Source organism: Auxenochlorella protothecoides (assembly GCF_000733215.1).
Source record: "Auxenochlorella protothecoides strain 0710 unplaced genomic scaffold scaffold1, whole genome shotgun sequence".
NCBI classification, from domain to species: Eukaryota; Viridiplantae; Chlorophyta; class Trebouxiophyceae; order Chlorellales; family Chlorellaceae; genus Auxenochlorella; species Auxenochlorella protothecoides.
Genome location: NW_011934196.1, coordinates 9,914 through 23,578, shown reverse-complemented (window position 1 = coordinate 23,578; position 13,665 = coordinate 9,914). Strand labels below are relative to the sequence as shown.

Here is a 13,665-nt window from a genome sequence, read left to right as displayed (position 1 = left end):
AACGGGAGCCTGCGGTGGCTGTGCTGTATCCACAGCTGCGGGAGGGCTTCATCGCGGGGCACCATTCCGGATGGGGCCCGGGGCGCGCGAGATTCCGGGAGGCGCGGAAGTGCAGCCTAGGCATCGTTCTGGGAGGCAGACTTCGGAGGGCGATGCCCCCGATCGTGCCTTGTTGGCTTTGAGGCACTGATCAGGGTCCAATGGCGCGGCGTAGCTGGGCCCAAGGGTGATTTGAGCCCCGGCTTCGTGCACTTGATCTGGCGCGATGGCGAGTCTCCCACCGAGCATCACCAACGCCAGCCGGGAACAGCTGCAGCAGTTCCTACTGGACACCCTGAAGAAGCTCAAGTCCAGGGACAAGCGGCTCGAGGAGCTCCAGGCCGCTGCGAGCGCGAGTGCAGCGGAGGTGGAGGGCCTGCAGGCCCGCCTGGTGTCCTCCTCCCGCGAGTCCCAGGCCCGCCTGGATGCCGAGGTGGAGCTCTTGGCCTCCCAGCACGCCCGGGAGTTGAAGGAGGCATCCGCCACGGCCCAGGACCTGGTCGCCCAGCTGGCCGCCCGCGAGCGCCGCGCCGCGCAGCTGGAGGGCGAGCTGGAGGGCGCGGAGGCACGCTGCGAGGCCGCGGAGCAGGCCGCGGCTGAGTCCGCCGCACAGCACGCCCAGGTCCTGGAGCAGGCCGTGCTGGAGAAGGAGGCGGCCGAGGCTGCCGCCGCCCGGCTGCAGGCCCGGCTGGCGGAGGTGGAGACGGCAGCCAGTGAGGCCCAAGCCCCGAGAGCGCAGGATGGCAAGCCTGGGACGCTCCCCTCGGATGCCCCTGGGCCCGAGGCTCGGGCCTCCCCTGCGCCAGACCCCCAGCTCCTGGAGAAGATCGACCTGCTGACCAGCACTGTGTCCGAGCTGGAACAGCGCCAGGCCGAGCTGCGGACGGAGAACGCGCGCCTGCTGCAGACCGAGGAGCAGACCTCCGCCGAGCTGCTCACCCGTCTGGCCGCGGTGTCCAGCGCCAACCGCCAGTCCTTTGAGGCCCTGGGGGAGAAGGAGGGCCTCCTGGTGAGGAGCAATCTTTTATGTTGTGGGAGGATCAAAATGGTTGGCGGCGGATGGAGTGACTCCCTGTAGGGCCCCTGGGAAAGTGGGCCCGCCCCCCGCAACCCCTGTGACCTCCCATCCTGAACCCTGCCTTCTGTTGCTTGCCATTGTTCTCCCTTTCCACACCCTTTTCCAGGCTGCCGTGGACGTTATGCAGGCCCACGTGGCCAAACTGGAGCAGGCGCTGGCTGAGCGGGAGCAGGAAAGCGCGGAACTGGAGTTGTTGCGAGAGCGGCTGGCCGCCCGGGAGGCCACGGCCAACGGCGGGGAGAGGGGAAAGGATGACCCCTCAGAGGCGGCTGCCCTGCGAGCGGAGCTGGAAAGAGCGAAAGAGCGCGTGCGTGAGCTGGAGCTGGAGCTGGAGACCAGCGAGGCGGCGCTGCAGGATCTGCGCACGGCGAGCGCGGCCGAGTCGGGCCGGGCGGGGGACACGCTGTCGGCCATGCGGACCGAGGTCGAGGCCCTCCAGGCCGAGCGGGAGGCGTTGCAGGCCGAGTGCGCTGAGGTGGAGGCGGCCAACCTTCGCCGGGAGGAGCAGTACGCGAAGCTGGAGCGTGAGCTTGTGAGCCTGCAGGCACAGCTGGTGAGCAGGAGCGAGGAGGCAGCGGCGCTGGAGGCGCGGCTGGCTGCGGCCGCCGAGGCCGGGAAGAGCGGCGAAGACGAGGAGGAGCAGGCACTGGCGGACGCCAGGGCGGAGCTGGCGGGCGTGCGCGCTGAGCTGGAGGCCGCGGAGGGCAGGCTGGCGACGGCAAAGGGCGAGTTGGAGGCCCAGACTGCCCAGCTGGCGGCCAGGAGTGGTGAGCTGGAGTCCCGGACCTCCGAGCTGACCGCGGTGAAGGGCGAGCTGCAAGCGGCAGCCTCGGGCCTGGCCGGTGCAAAGGCAGCGGAGGCCCGCCTGGGCTCGGAGCTGGCAGAGGCGCGGCACGGCCTGGAAGAGCTGGGCGCGCGCCTCGCGGCAACCGAGGCGGCGACGGCGGAACAGCGCGCCAAGCTGGACACGCTGGCGGCCGCCCTGGCTGATGCACAGGTGCGGCGACGTGGGTTTGAGTATTTTAGGTATGGATGGGCATACATCCCACTGGCTGGGCAGAAGAGTGCGAGGGGGGGTACTGTGCCAGAGGGCATGAGGTGGGGTGTTTCCAGAAGATGCAAGCGGATGAAGGGATGTGGTCATGTTGGGAGGTAACAGGGCCCCCTCTGCTCCTGGCTCTTTGCTGATTGGGGGAGTTCTGAGTGCATATGCCCCACCCTTGTCCTGAGCAGCTCGCATCCGAGCACTCACCAGTGCAACCCCTAAACACATCCAGTCTTCCCTACCCTCCTGCCTGCCACGCCCTCAGGCGGCAGCAACTTCGTCGGCCCAGAGAGTTCAGGAGCTGGAAGATGCCCTGGCGGGCGCGCGGAGCGCCAGCGCCAGCGGCGACTCGGCGGCGGCCTCCCAGCTTGCCGCTGCGCAGGGCGCCCTGGAAGCTGCGCAGAAGGAGCTGGCGACCATCCGCCGGCAGCAGGAGGTGGAGCGTGGACGTGTAAAGAAGGCCATTGCCGACCTCAAGCGACGGCTGGAGGGGTGAGGGGCTGTTTTGTGTTGAGGATGTGAAGGGGGGAAGTTCCCTGCAGGAGGGTTGGTGTACGAATTGGAGGGCCCAGAGCGGCGCACAGGGTCCCGACAGATTACACCGCAAGGAGTCGGATCAAGGCTGTGCGGCGCTTGTCATCAGGCATCACCAAGCCCTCTACTGCCCTGCAATCACGTCATCACATCGCCGACCATGGCATCTCATCGCCTGTGGACCTTCCCCCACCCAAACAGGGCCACGCAGGAGAAGGCAGAAGTCACCGCGTCGGCCGCCGCCGCCGCAGCCCAGGCCCAGGCCTCGCTGGCGGCCGGCGCGGCCCGCCTGGCGGCGCTGGAGGAGGAGGCGGCGGACGCCTGGGCCGCGCGCGAGACCGCGGCGGTGGAGCTGCGTGAGTACAAGGCCCGCGCGCACGCGCTGCTTGTGCAGAAGGACGCCGAGCTGGCGGGCGCGGCGGCCGCGGCGCGCGAGGAGGGCTCCGCCGCGCTTGCCGAGGCAGAGCTGCGCGCCGAACGCGCCGAGGCCGCCGCGCTGGCGGCGCGCGAGGCGGCGGCGGCGGCGCGCGAGGCGGCGGGCGCGGAGCTGGCCGCAGAGCGCGAGGCGACGGGCGCTGAGCTGGCGCGCCTGCGCGCCAGCCTGCACGAGGCGGTGGACGCGGGTGAGGCGGCGCGCCGCGCCTACGCCCAGCTCCGCCTGCGGTACGAGAGCCTGGAACTGCGCGCCGCAGCGGCGGCCCGCGAGCTGGACGAGGCGCGCGCGGGGGCCGACGCGGCCGCCGACGCGGCCGCCGACGCGGCGCGGCGCCTGGAGCGCAGCGAGGCCGAGCTGGCGTCGACACGCGAGGGCGCCGCCGCCGCGCGCGCGGAGCTGGAAACGCGCGTCGCCGACCTCTCTGAGCGCTTGGAGGCCGAGGCCCGAGAGGCCGCCGCTTTGCGGGCGGCGGCTGCACCGGGTCGGGCGACGGCCAACGGCGAGGCGCGTGGGATTGGCTCGGAGGCGGGCGAGGCGCCGGCCTGGTCCCTGGAGCCGGACGGGAGTGCAGGTGGGGGTAGTTGGCACCTGTATGTAGAGGTGCAGGGATGGGGTTGGAGAGGAGAGGGAGTGACTGAGGGAAGGGGAAAGGAAGCCGCCAAAGGCATGCAGCTGCCATGTGGCAGGAGGTCTCTGCCGCCCTGCTCACCGAGCAACCGTGCCGCCCCCCACTGCAGGCCTGTCTTTTGCGCCGGAGGCCCTCGAAAAGCTGACGGAGCAGCACGCGGAGCTGCAGGCCTCGCAGCGCCGTGTGGACGAACTGGAAAGGGTGAGCGGGTCGGTGTCGTGGCTGGGAACCTTTTTGGGATTGTTGCAGGCGGGTCGTGAGCGTCAGGCCAAGTCGATGGTGGATGGCGTGCAATATGGCCCCTTGTTCTCGATTCCTTTTGCTCCCAGGAGGCCATCGCATGCGGAGTGAGCGCGCCTCGCCAATCTTGCGGCCAACCCAGACGCCTGCCTGGGCCATTTGTCCACTCAGTAACCCATTGTTTTACGCTTTCCACCCACGGCGCCCCAGGAGTGCGCCGACCTGGAGCAGGAGTGCGCCCTGAGGCAGGAGCAGGAAGCTGCCCTGAAGGAGACCGTGCGGGAACTGGGCCGGGAGCTGGAGCGCCTGCGTTTGTCCGGCAAACAGAGTGAGGCGTGGAGTTTGCGGTGTTTGCGCATCAGATGCAGGCCAGGCGGCTGGCGCTGCCGGCGGTGCTTGCGTGGGATCTGGGGCCCCCTGTTCACACCGGGCATGGGCTACCTAAAACCCCCCCGTCCCCCCTCCCTCCCTTCCCGTTGCCGTGTAGTGGACATGGAGTACTTCAAGAACGTCATGCTGAAGCTGTTTGAGACGGGGGAGGCCGGCAGCCTGCTGCCGGTGGTGGCGACCGTGCTCCGCTTCTCGCCGGAGGAGCTGGAGCGGTGCAGGAAGGCCACCGCGCAGTGGGGGACAGGGCACGCCAACCACACGCAGAGTGCGTCGCAGGGGGGTGGGGAGCAGCGAGGCGTGTTTCGTGTGGATCCAGCACGGCGCTGTGCACACACCATCGCACGCTGTGTGTGGGATTTCTCCAGAAATCCCAGCTGGCATGACAGCACCTCAATCCAGCCCCATCAAACCTCCTGCGCAGACGGCGCAGACGCCCCCTCGCTCCTCTCCGGGCTGACATCCTGGCTGGGATCCGGATCTTGAAGCGGCCATTACCCCTTATCCTTGCCGGCCCCGGTTGAGGTCTGTCATACTTCTGACCAGCCTGGCCATTTCCGAAAAACACTTGCTACTCTTCACAAGCACTGTCAAGGATGGGACACCGTCAAGGATGGGACACTGTCAAATCCCCGCTTGCACCATCAGCCCCAGCTTCTCGCTGGTCTGGCGCTCAACTCCTTGTTACTGGGTGTTTGGCAAGGTTGTAACCTAGTTCGAACGCTCCACATAATACCCTTGGAAAGGTGCTCGTCTAATGCTCATGGGAAGCCGAGAACAGACATGTCACTGTAGCTGTGAAGTTCCATATATCACAACAGCAATGTCACCTCAAGAACGCCGCATTCTTGCCAAGTGACGCCATGGCTGCTGAGGATGTTTGGTAGAGGCACATTGAGGGAGTTCTCAAGATCACCACCTTGCCAAACTTGTTCTGGCTCTTCCTACCAAGAGTAATCCAGCCGTACCTTGCACCTCTACACACATGCCCATGTTAAATGTTTGCAAAAGTGTGTGCATCTCCACGACTCATCCAGACATCCAGGCAAGGCTTATCCCAAAACTCCCAGGTGCAGAGAAAACCCCTGACAATTTTGCAGTAAGAGATCGGGTCCACATCAAGATTCAAGAATCAGATCGGAGCTCGAAAGGGTCAGCTTTAACTTCTGGAGCAGATTCCTGCCCTCCCCCCCTCGTTTTGCGCGCTCTGTGCATTGCCGCCAGAGCACGGCTTCATCGAGGTGGGTCGCTCGCCTGGATCGCAGCCAGGGGTCGGTGCTCAGCGTCCGGAGGATAGCAGCTAACCATTCTGTAATTAAAGAGATCTCTGGAATAAATATCGCGACTTTGGTGCAGAGGAAGGGCATCTCATCCGCAGTGCGGGCCGTGGAGGGGAAGGCGGAGGCAGGATGTCGGGGATCGCTGGGGGCCGTATCTCCGCTGGAGTGGGTGCCAACCTCATCGGCATGCACTCCACAGACCGAAATCAGGAGGCCACGGTGTACGTGGGAAACGTGGATCCCCAGGTCACGGAAGAGCTACTCTGGGAGCTCTTCGTCCAGGCAGGGCCAGTCGGTGAGCCGGGTTGCATCGAGGTGCAGGTGGTGGGGCAGCATCCCAAGGTCCCTCTTCCTATGACCAGCCTGAACTGGAGGAGCGGCGCCTGGGCAGGGCACTGCTGGCGGAAGAGCGCTGCTGCTCCTGCCACTCACCCACCGGAGCTCCAGGATGTCTTGCCGGTGGCATGCCTCACAGCCCTGCTGTTCTGTCTTTTTGACGGGTGCGCTGGACGCTCACACTATGTTTCCCCCCCACGCACCTCTTGCCCACAGTGAACGTCTACATGCCCAAGGACCGGGTGACCAACCTGCACCAGAGCTATGGCTTCGTCGAGTTCCGATCGGAGGAGGACGCTGACTACTCCATCAAGATCCTAAACATGACCAAGCTGTACGGGAAACCCATTCGCGTGAACAAGGCCAGCCAAGACAAGTTTGCGTACGATGTGGGTGCCAACCTGTTCATTGGGAACCTGGACCCAGACGTCGATGAGAAGGTGAGGCTCTGGGGTCCGGACTTTGTCCTCGTTTACATTTCGGAGGCCGGTTGCACCCCCATGCCATGCCTGGGGGTCAACAGTGACGTACTACTGTCACTCCTCTGCCTTGATGGCCACCACCCATCCTGTTGCACCCCTGCAGCTGCTGCACGACACCTTTGGCGCATTTGGAGTGGTAGTGGGAGCCCCCAAGGTCATGCGGGACCCTGACACAGGCCTGTCCAAAGGATTTGGCTTCGTCAGCTTTGATGACTTTGAGTCCTCAGGTGAGTTTTTGGAGGGTGGGTTTGGGTGGTGAGGGGGATACTGTTCCTGGCCATGAAGGCTGCAGGCCAGGACGCACTGGTGCGCTCAACAGAGGCCTGGCCGGCCAGAGCTCATCCTCCTGCACCACCCGTCCGTCTACGCCGTGAGCTGCCCATGCAAGAATTGCACGCTTCCTCCACTCCGCCACTTCACGACTCCCCAGATGCGGCGATCGAGGCCATGGACGGCCAGTTCCTCATGAATCGCACCATCAGCGTCGGATATGCTTTCAAGAAAGACACGCGCGGGGAGCGGCACGGCACCCCTGCAGAGCGGCTGCTGGCCGCGCAGAAGAAGCTGCAGAGCAAGGAGGTGCAGCGACCCCACACACGCTTTGCCACAGGTGCGCTGCGGGACAGGCTTTCGGTGGTTGGAGCTGCATTCCCCTGGGCGTCGTTTGGCAGTGGCCGGCGCCGGGCGGGGGTTGTGCACAGGCAGTGGCGGCACCAAGGCGACTTGCAGGAGTCGTAGGATGGATGGCCCCTGCCATGCACGAAACGCCCCGCACTGCCTCGCCGGTGCACCCTCCTCCACCTTTCCTTCGTTGTGCAGGCCCGAGGCAGGTGGGGCTGCAGACCGGGTTCCCGGCGCCCGGCGCCCAGGCGGCCATGGCGCCCACAGGGTTTGCGGCGGGGGCACCCATGCCGCGCCCACCCCCGGGGGCCATGGTGCCCGGGGTCCCCGGTATGATGCCCCCGCCGCCCCCTGCCCCCCCGGGGTATGGCAGCTACGCGGCCCCCCCACCCATGGGGTACCGGCACGGGGCTCCCCCGCCCCCGCCGGGGTACGGCGCCCTGCCGCCCCCCCCGCCCCCCGCCCCGGGCTATGGTGAGGCGACCGAGTGCCTTTTCTGTCCCGGGGTGGGAAGTGCGTGCCGACCGGAGTGGAGTGTTGCATGGACATGGGGTTGTGTATTGCTAACCCCCCTTGCATGGATGATAAGCTTTATGAGTGCAATGAATGGGCCACAAAGGTTCATCCATGGATGGACTGGGTGGAAAGGACGCATCCATGGCAATGCAAGGCGCGACGTGCTCCATGCCAGCTTGTCTCTCAGCCTGTCATCTCTCCCCCTCTCCCATCCCCCACGGCAGGCGCAAGGGTGGCACCGCCCGTGCCACCGCCGCCTCCAGGGTCGGCGCCCTTTGCAGGCGCGGGCCGACTGCCACCGCCGCCCCCCCCTCCGGCAAGTGCAGGGCCGGGGTCACTGCCCTCACCCCCGCCGCCGCCCCCCGGTGCTGGAGCACAGAGCACGCTGCCCCCGCCCCCTCCTCCTCCCCCTGGCGCCGCGGCACCGAGCACACTGCCTCCTCCCCCGCCCCCGCCGCCCGGCGCGGCGCCGCCCGCGACGCGGCCGGGGCAGCAGGGAAGCACCGAGCCCCTTGTGCCCCCGCCGCCACCGGCCGCCTGATTCTTTTTCCAAAGCTGAAGTTCTCGCGCTCTCTCTGCCCTTTGACCCCATCCTGCAACTTCATCGCTGGTACATGAAGTGTGGATGCTTGCAGCTCCGGAGGCGTCTTCCTGGAAATGGAACTGGGGTACAGGGTGTGGAAGGGTTGCATTGCCATAGGTGCCCACTCCATCTCCGCTGCCATGCTGATGCTTCTGCGGTGTCATTCGGCCTGGAAGTCTCCCAGGGGTGCCAGAAGCTCACTCAAGATTGCGATCAATCATATGGACGGGCGAATCTCTGTCCAGGGCCATCAAGCGAAAGGGCTGTTCATTGTTTGTGTGAGGACCCCAGATCTGACGTGGCAGCTCCGTTCTCCTACTGCGCCACTACGTGTCTCCTGCACTCCCCTCGAGGTACACGCGGTTGCATTAATATTGCCAAACCTCCTGGGAAGTTTTAGAGTGCGATTCGGTGCGAAGCGCATCTTTGTGCGTCCGCCTTTGCTCCAAGACCATGACCGACAGCAGCGGCTCGTCGAGCCTGCAGTGGCGCAAAGACTGGTGCGTCACCTCACGATGTTATAGGTGGATCTACATTCAAATCACAGTATGCATATTCATGAACCCTTTCGCAAGACACTGAGCTGTACCCTTGTACGCACGCAGGGCGGCATGGAGCGAGGCACACGGCGATACCCACCCACCCCCCCCTCACCCAACCTATGATGTCTACAAGGTGCTCGCTGGCTTTGGGGTAATTGTTTGAGTATATTGTAGAACACAGAACTGCCTCCAGACTGCTTGTGTAGGAAGAGGTGCCTGCTCTCCCTGTCCCCAGCACATCTGGAAGGGCAAAATCACAGCTCCACTCTCCATCACCCCCAGGTCATAGACGCAGCTCTGGAGGAGGATGCTGGTGACCTGGGGGATATCAGCGCCCTCTCCACGTACGCTGCGCGTGTTTGCAGACCGGGGGCTCAGGACCAGGGCCTGGCAGCTTTGGGTTGTCGTCGCCGCCATGAAGGAGGCCTCATGTCACTGCCTCCAGCCCGAGCATGTCCCCCTCCTTACAACTGGTAGCCTCCCTGCCCAGTGTCCATCCTCCTGCAGCACAGGTTGCTGGGCCACGCATCGTCAGCATCTCACCCGAATAGCGCCACTGACCACCGGCCCATCATTCTGCCCGCACTTCCATCACCCCCCCAACCCCACCTTGCAGGATCCCGGCCGACACCCAGGCCACTGCCGAGTTCACGGCCAAGACAGCGGGCGTGGTGGCGGGGCTGTGGGTGGCTGGCACCGTCTTCGCGCGCGTGGACCCCACCATTGCGCTGACCTGGCGGGTGACGGAGGGGCAGCGGGTGGAGCGCGGCGCGCGCCTGGGCAGCGCCCATGGCCCCGCCCGCGCACTGCTGGCGGCGGAGCGCGTGGCGCTGAACTTTATGCAGCGGGCGGGGGGGATCGCCACCGCCACGGCTGCCATGGCCGCCGAGGCCGCTGGCATGCGCGCCGTGCTGCTGGACACGCGCAAGACGGCGCCGGGGTTGCGCCTGCTGGACAAGTGGGCGGTGGCGGCGGGCGGCGGGGCCAACCACCGCATGGGCCTCTTCGACATGGTCATGATCAAGGACAACCACATTGCGGCGGCGGGGGGTATCACCGCCGCGGTGGTGCGGGCAGAGGTAGGGCGGCGTCGAGCACTGGAGGGAGGGAGGAAGGGAGGGAGGGAGGTACCACCTCGAGAGATACACCGTCCTGAATCCCTGTCCTCGGTGGCTGCTTGTCCGCATGCTGGAGTGCCCGCGACATGCCAGTCCAGGAATACTCAATGGCCCCGGATCCCAATCGCCGCACACAACGTGCATGGTCCTGCGTCGACCCATCCACCTCCCCATTCCCACCCTGTCTGCGCACACCCATCCCTTCCCACAGAGCTACTTGCGGGAGCGGGGCATCCAGTGTGGCCTGGAGGTGGAGGCCAGCACGCTGGAAGAGGTGCGCCAGGTCATCAGCATCCTGGACCACCAGCCCGACACATTGGTCACCCGCATCATGCTCGACAACATGACACGGCGGCAAGAGGGTGAGTGAGGGGATGGGCATGCCGCGGGGGGTCCCGTGCCGCTGGGTCGAGGGGAACTCCGGGAATGGCTGGTGCATGTTCGGCCACCCAGCGTGGCTCGGCGTGCTGCTACCGCGCCACCGCGTGAAGTCCGAGGACGGCGCGTGGCTTCCCAGGGAAATTTAGTCCGGCGGGGGGTAAGCACGCCGGGGGGGCTGCATGCTCAGCTCCTCCCATAAGGCCAAGGAACACTCCGGAGCCCGGACGCTGGCCCTAGGCCTCCTCCATAACCCTACACCTCGGCGACTGGGCACCGTGCTGTGAATGGATCGAGGGTTATTTAATTTCATCCCCACTGACGCACTTTGACACCCCGCAGATGGGTCCCTGGACGTCTCCCTGCTAAGGGAGGCGCTGGCGCTGATCGGGAATCGGAGGGTGGAGACGGAGGCGTCAGGCAATGTCACCCTCGACACGGTGCGCGTCATCGCCGAGACGGGCGTTCAGTTCATTTCTACGGGATCCACGACGCACTCTGTCACTGCATTGGACATCTCCCTCAACATCAAGACGGCCTGATGGGCCGGTGGCTCCCAGTCGGTCCATGCAGCGCCATGCCAGATTTCCCTCGGCTTGGCCGATAGCTCCTGTTCTGGTGCTGGCAAGCATTGGCTCGTCCTAGACGGGGCACACAGAGGGTGTTCGTGCCATTAAACCATACAGCGTACTGCATTATCACACCACATCGAGTCAGAGACTACCATTCAAAGTCAGTAAAAGACACTTCAGCGAGTCTTGATCCCCGATCCCTCGCTCCATCACCGCACACGTATCCCCCGCCATGCGCACCTTCGCCCTCCTGCTGGTCCTCAGCCTCGCACTGGGGAGCTCTCCTGCCGTCCACGCCGCCCGCCCCAAGTTCCTGCAGCCCGAGTTCTATGGGTCTATTGCTCGCCAGCTCATTACGCAGCTGGAGGTCGACTACGGCCTGACCCCGGAGCAGGCGGAGGTCGTGCAGGCCCTGTACGGCGATGTCACCGCCCCTGAGGCCGAGGAAGCCATTCAGGTGAGGGCATCGGGCGGCATGAGCCGGCGATCGGGGCCATCCGGCCGGGCATGGAGAGTGCGCGCATGCACCGGCGCATGGTGAGATGTGTCCCGTCCTTTCTATTTTCGCAGGGCGACTTCGCCTCCGGTGCCCTGGATCTGACCAAGAGCGAAGCTACCGAGGCCGCGCCCGCCCAGGAGTCGCTCAACGTCCTCAACTCCCTCCTCTTCGCCAAGGCTGGTGATGGCGACGTGCCAGCCGTGGAGGACCTCCTGGATGTCCAGGTGGGGTGCATGGTGTTGCGGGCAGCAGGGTGTTCTGCCTGGGAACTGTCATGGGGTGAGGTCTGGGAGGCCCCATGGATCACAGCTCCCTCCGGGGTGCCATCTTTGCCCCATGGGCATGTCCCGCCGCTCCGCATCAAACCTATTCCCCGTCCTCTCATGTCCCTCGCCAGGCCGACCCCAACGCGGCGGCCGACGGCCAGACCCCGCTCCTCGCCGCCCTCGTCCTGGGCAACACCGGGCTGGCCGGGGTGCTCATCTCCCGCGGCGCCGACACCAACCGCCCCGGCCCCGACGGCAAGACCCCCCTCCTGGTCGCCATCGCCAACTCCTCGGTCGCCTCGGCCGAGGAGCTCCTGGACAACGTGAGTCAGGCCGGGGCTGTGCCTGACGCTGCGGATCTCTCTGACCTGAAGCACACGCCCTGCGTTTGCACCGCGTCGGGACTCCTCGTCGCCGTGCGCTGTCCCCCTGGCTCATCCTCGACTCGTGCACAACCACAACACCCACACACAACATGACCCCTAAAATCTTCACTCCTTCCCACGCATGCGCAGGGCGCGGACGCCAACCTGGCCGACAGCGAGGGCGTGACCCCGCTCCTGGCGGCGCTGGAGGGCGGCGAAGCCGACATCGTGCGCTCCCTGATCGACCACGGCGCGGACGTGAACCTGGCGGGCCCCGAGGGCGTGTCCCCCTTCCAGTGGGTCCTGTCCCAGGACCCCATCGACGCCGCCTGGGTGTCGGAGTTCATCAGCGCCGGGGCTGACGTCAATGCCCCCACCGCCGAGGGCGCCCACCCCCTGGACCTGGCAGGTGACAACGCCGACGTGACCGCGACCCTCATCTTCGCCGGCGCCATCCCGCCCCCGGAGGTCGAGGCGCGCTAGAGCGGCCGGGACGACCGGGACCCCAAGTCCCGCCGGGGTCCGCCGCGCGTCGGCCCCTGAGCAGGCGAGGGCGGCGCGGGCCGTGCCTTCCCCCTCCCCCCCTCCCCACCACCATCCCACCCCCCTTCCCTGCCCATAAACATGCCAACCATCCACTGATTCATCCTTTGGAACCCTTGGGACTGGGGGCCGTGCGCGGCCCTCGCTTTCTCGGGGTAGCAGTCAATTTATCTTCATGACCCTGGCCATGCTGTGTCCCGGGCGGCTCGCCTTGCCTGCAAGCCGGACCCCGAGCACTGAGTTCTGTAGTCTCCAGGATCTTTTCAGTCGACAGGAGGGTGGCCAATCGGTGGACTTGGGACAGAGGAATGAGTTGACCGCAGGGTTCCTGGTCACGAAAAGGATGCATGGTGTTACACCATTCTAGCAGTCCATGCCTCGCAGTCAGGTGCAGGACATGCGGGAAATGGGTGGGCACGCTGCCTGTCCCCCACCCTGGGAGTGGCTGGGCCTGCCCCTTCCCTGAGTGGGTCAGAGGGTCCAAGTACGGTGGCAGCAGCCACACCACGGACCACACGGCGGGTGAGGTATGGCCAGCCCGTGCCCTCGCACACTTTGACAGAGGTGGTTGTCGTGGCCCAGCACCCCTGCTGCCGTGCGCCTTGCGCCGTACACAAGTTCATGGCCCCCTCCAGGCATGCCGCTCGCCCTCCTAGTCCAGCAGGGCGCCGACGACGCCGGCGCCGACGGTGCGGCCGCCCTCGCGGACCGCGAAGCGCAGGCCCTGCTCCATGGCGATGGGGTGCATCAGCTCAAAGGTGCAGGTGACATTGTCCCCTGGCATGACCATCTCGGTGCCCTCCGGCAGCGTAACAGTGCCCGTAATGTCGGCGGTGCGCAGGTAGAACTGGGGCTTGTAGTTGGAGAAGAAGGGCGTGTGCCGCCCGCCCTCCTCCTTGGTCAGCGCGTAGAGCTCGCCGGAGAAGCGGGTGTGGGGCTTGATGGAGCCGGGGCGGGCCAGGACCTGCCCGCGCTGCACGTCGTCGCGCTTGGTGCCGCGCAGGAGCAGGCCCACATTGTCACCCGCCTGCCCCTCGTTCAGCTGCTTCTTGAACATCTCCACCCCCGTCACCGTGGTCCGCACCGAGTCGCGGATGCCCACCACCTCCACCTCGTCCCCGACCTTCACCACGCCCTGCTCGATGCGCCCCGTCACCACCGTGCCGCGGCCCTGTGG

At 66.0% G+C, this 13,665-nt stretch overlaps 4 protein-coding genes across 4 annotated transcripts in view; 3 read left to right on the top strand and 1 right to left on the bottom strand.

Annotated features, from left to right (window-relative positions):
* Nucleotides 1-265: 265 nt before the first annotated feature.
* On the top strand, nt 266-4,873 carry F751_0212 (Protein GRIP; the record flags this gene model as incomplete). The annotated part of the gene is made up of 8 exons (XM_011398607.1): nt 266-1,048; nt 1,224-2,114; nt 2,428-2,654; nt 3,477-3,703; nt 3,870-3,961; nt 4,211-4,328; nt 4,488-4,655; nt 4,812-4,873. The coding sequence occupies 8 exons, from the start codon at nt 266-268 to the stop codon at nt 4,871-4,873; spliced, it is 2,568 nt and encodes an 855-aa protein (XP_011396909.1).
* A 980-nt stretch (nt 4,874-5,853) lies between these two features.
* Nucleotides 5,854-10,785, top strand: F751_0211 (Splicing factor 3B subunit 4; the record flags this gene model as incomplete). The annotated part of the gene is made up of 9 exons (XM_011398606.1): nt 5,854-5,962; nt 6,220-6,443; nt 6,589-6,712; nt 6,916-7,095; nt 7,305-7,374; nt 7,847-7,987; nt 9,364-9,826; nt 10,077-10,227; nt 10,586-10,785. The coding sequence occupies 9 exons, from the start codon at nt 5,854-5,856 to the stop codon at nt 10,783-10,785; spliced, it is 1,662 nt and encodes a 553-aa protein (XP_011396908.1).
* Nucleotides 10,786-11,047: 262 nt separating this feature from the next.
* Nucleotides 11,048-12,428, top strand: F751_0210 (Putative ankyrin repeat protein; the record flags this gene model as incomplete). The annotated part of the gene is made up of 4 exons (XM_011398605.1): nt 11,048-11,272; nt 11,386-11,538; nt 11,712-11,903; nt 12,096-12,428. 4 exons carry the CDS (start codon nt 11,048-11,050, stop codon nt 12,426-12,428), a joined length of 903 nt encoding a protein of 300 aa, XP_011396907.1.
* Nucleotides 12,429-13,140: 712 nt separating this feature from the next.
* The window catches only part of F751_0209 (Elongation factor Tu), a gene marked incomplete at both ends in the record, with an annotated part of 3,315 nt that continues 2,790 nt past the window's right edge, over nt 13,141-13,665 (bottom strand). Inside the window, one exon of the mRNA XM_011398604.1 lies at nt 13,141-13,659. Within this exon, the coding sequence (XP_011396906.1) occupies nt 13,141-13,659 (519 nt within the window). The remainder of the gene's footprint in view (nt 13,660-13,665) is intronic.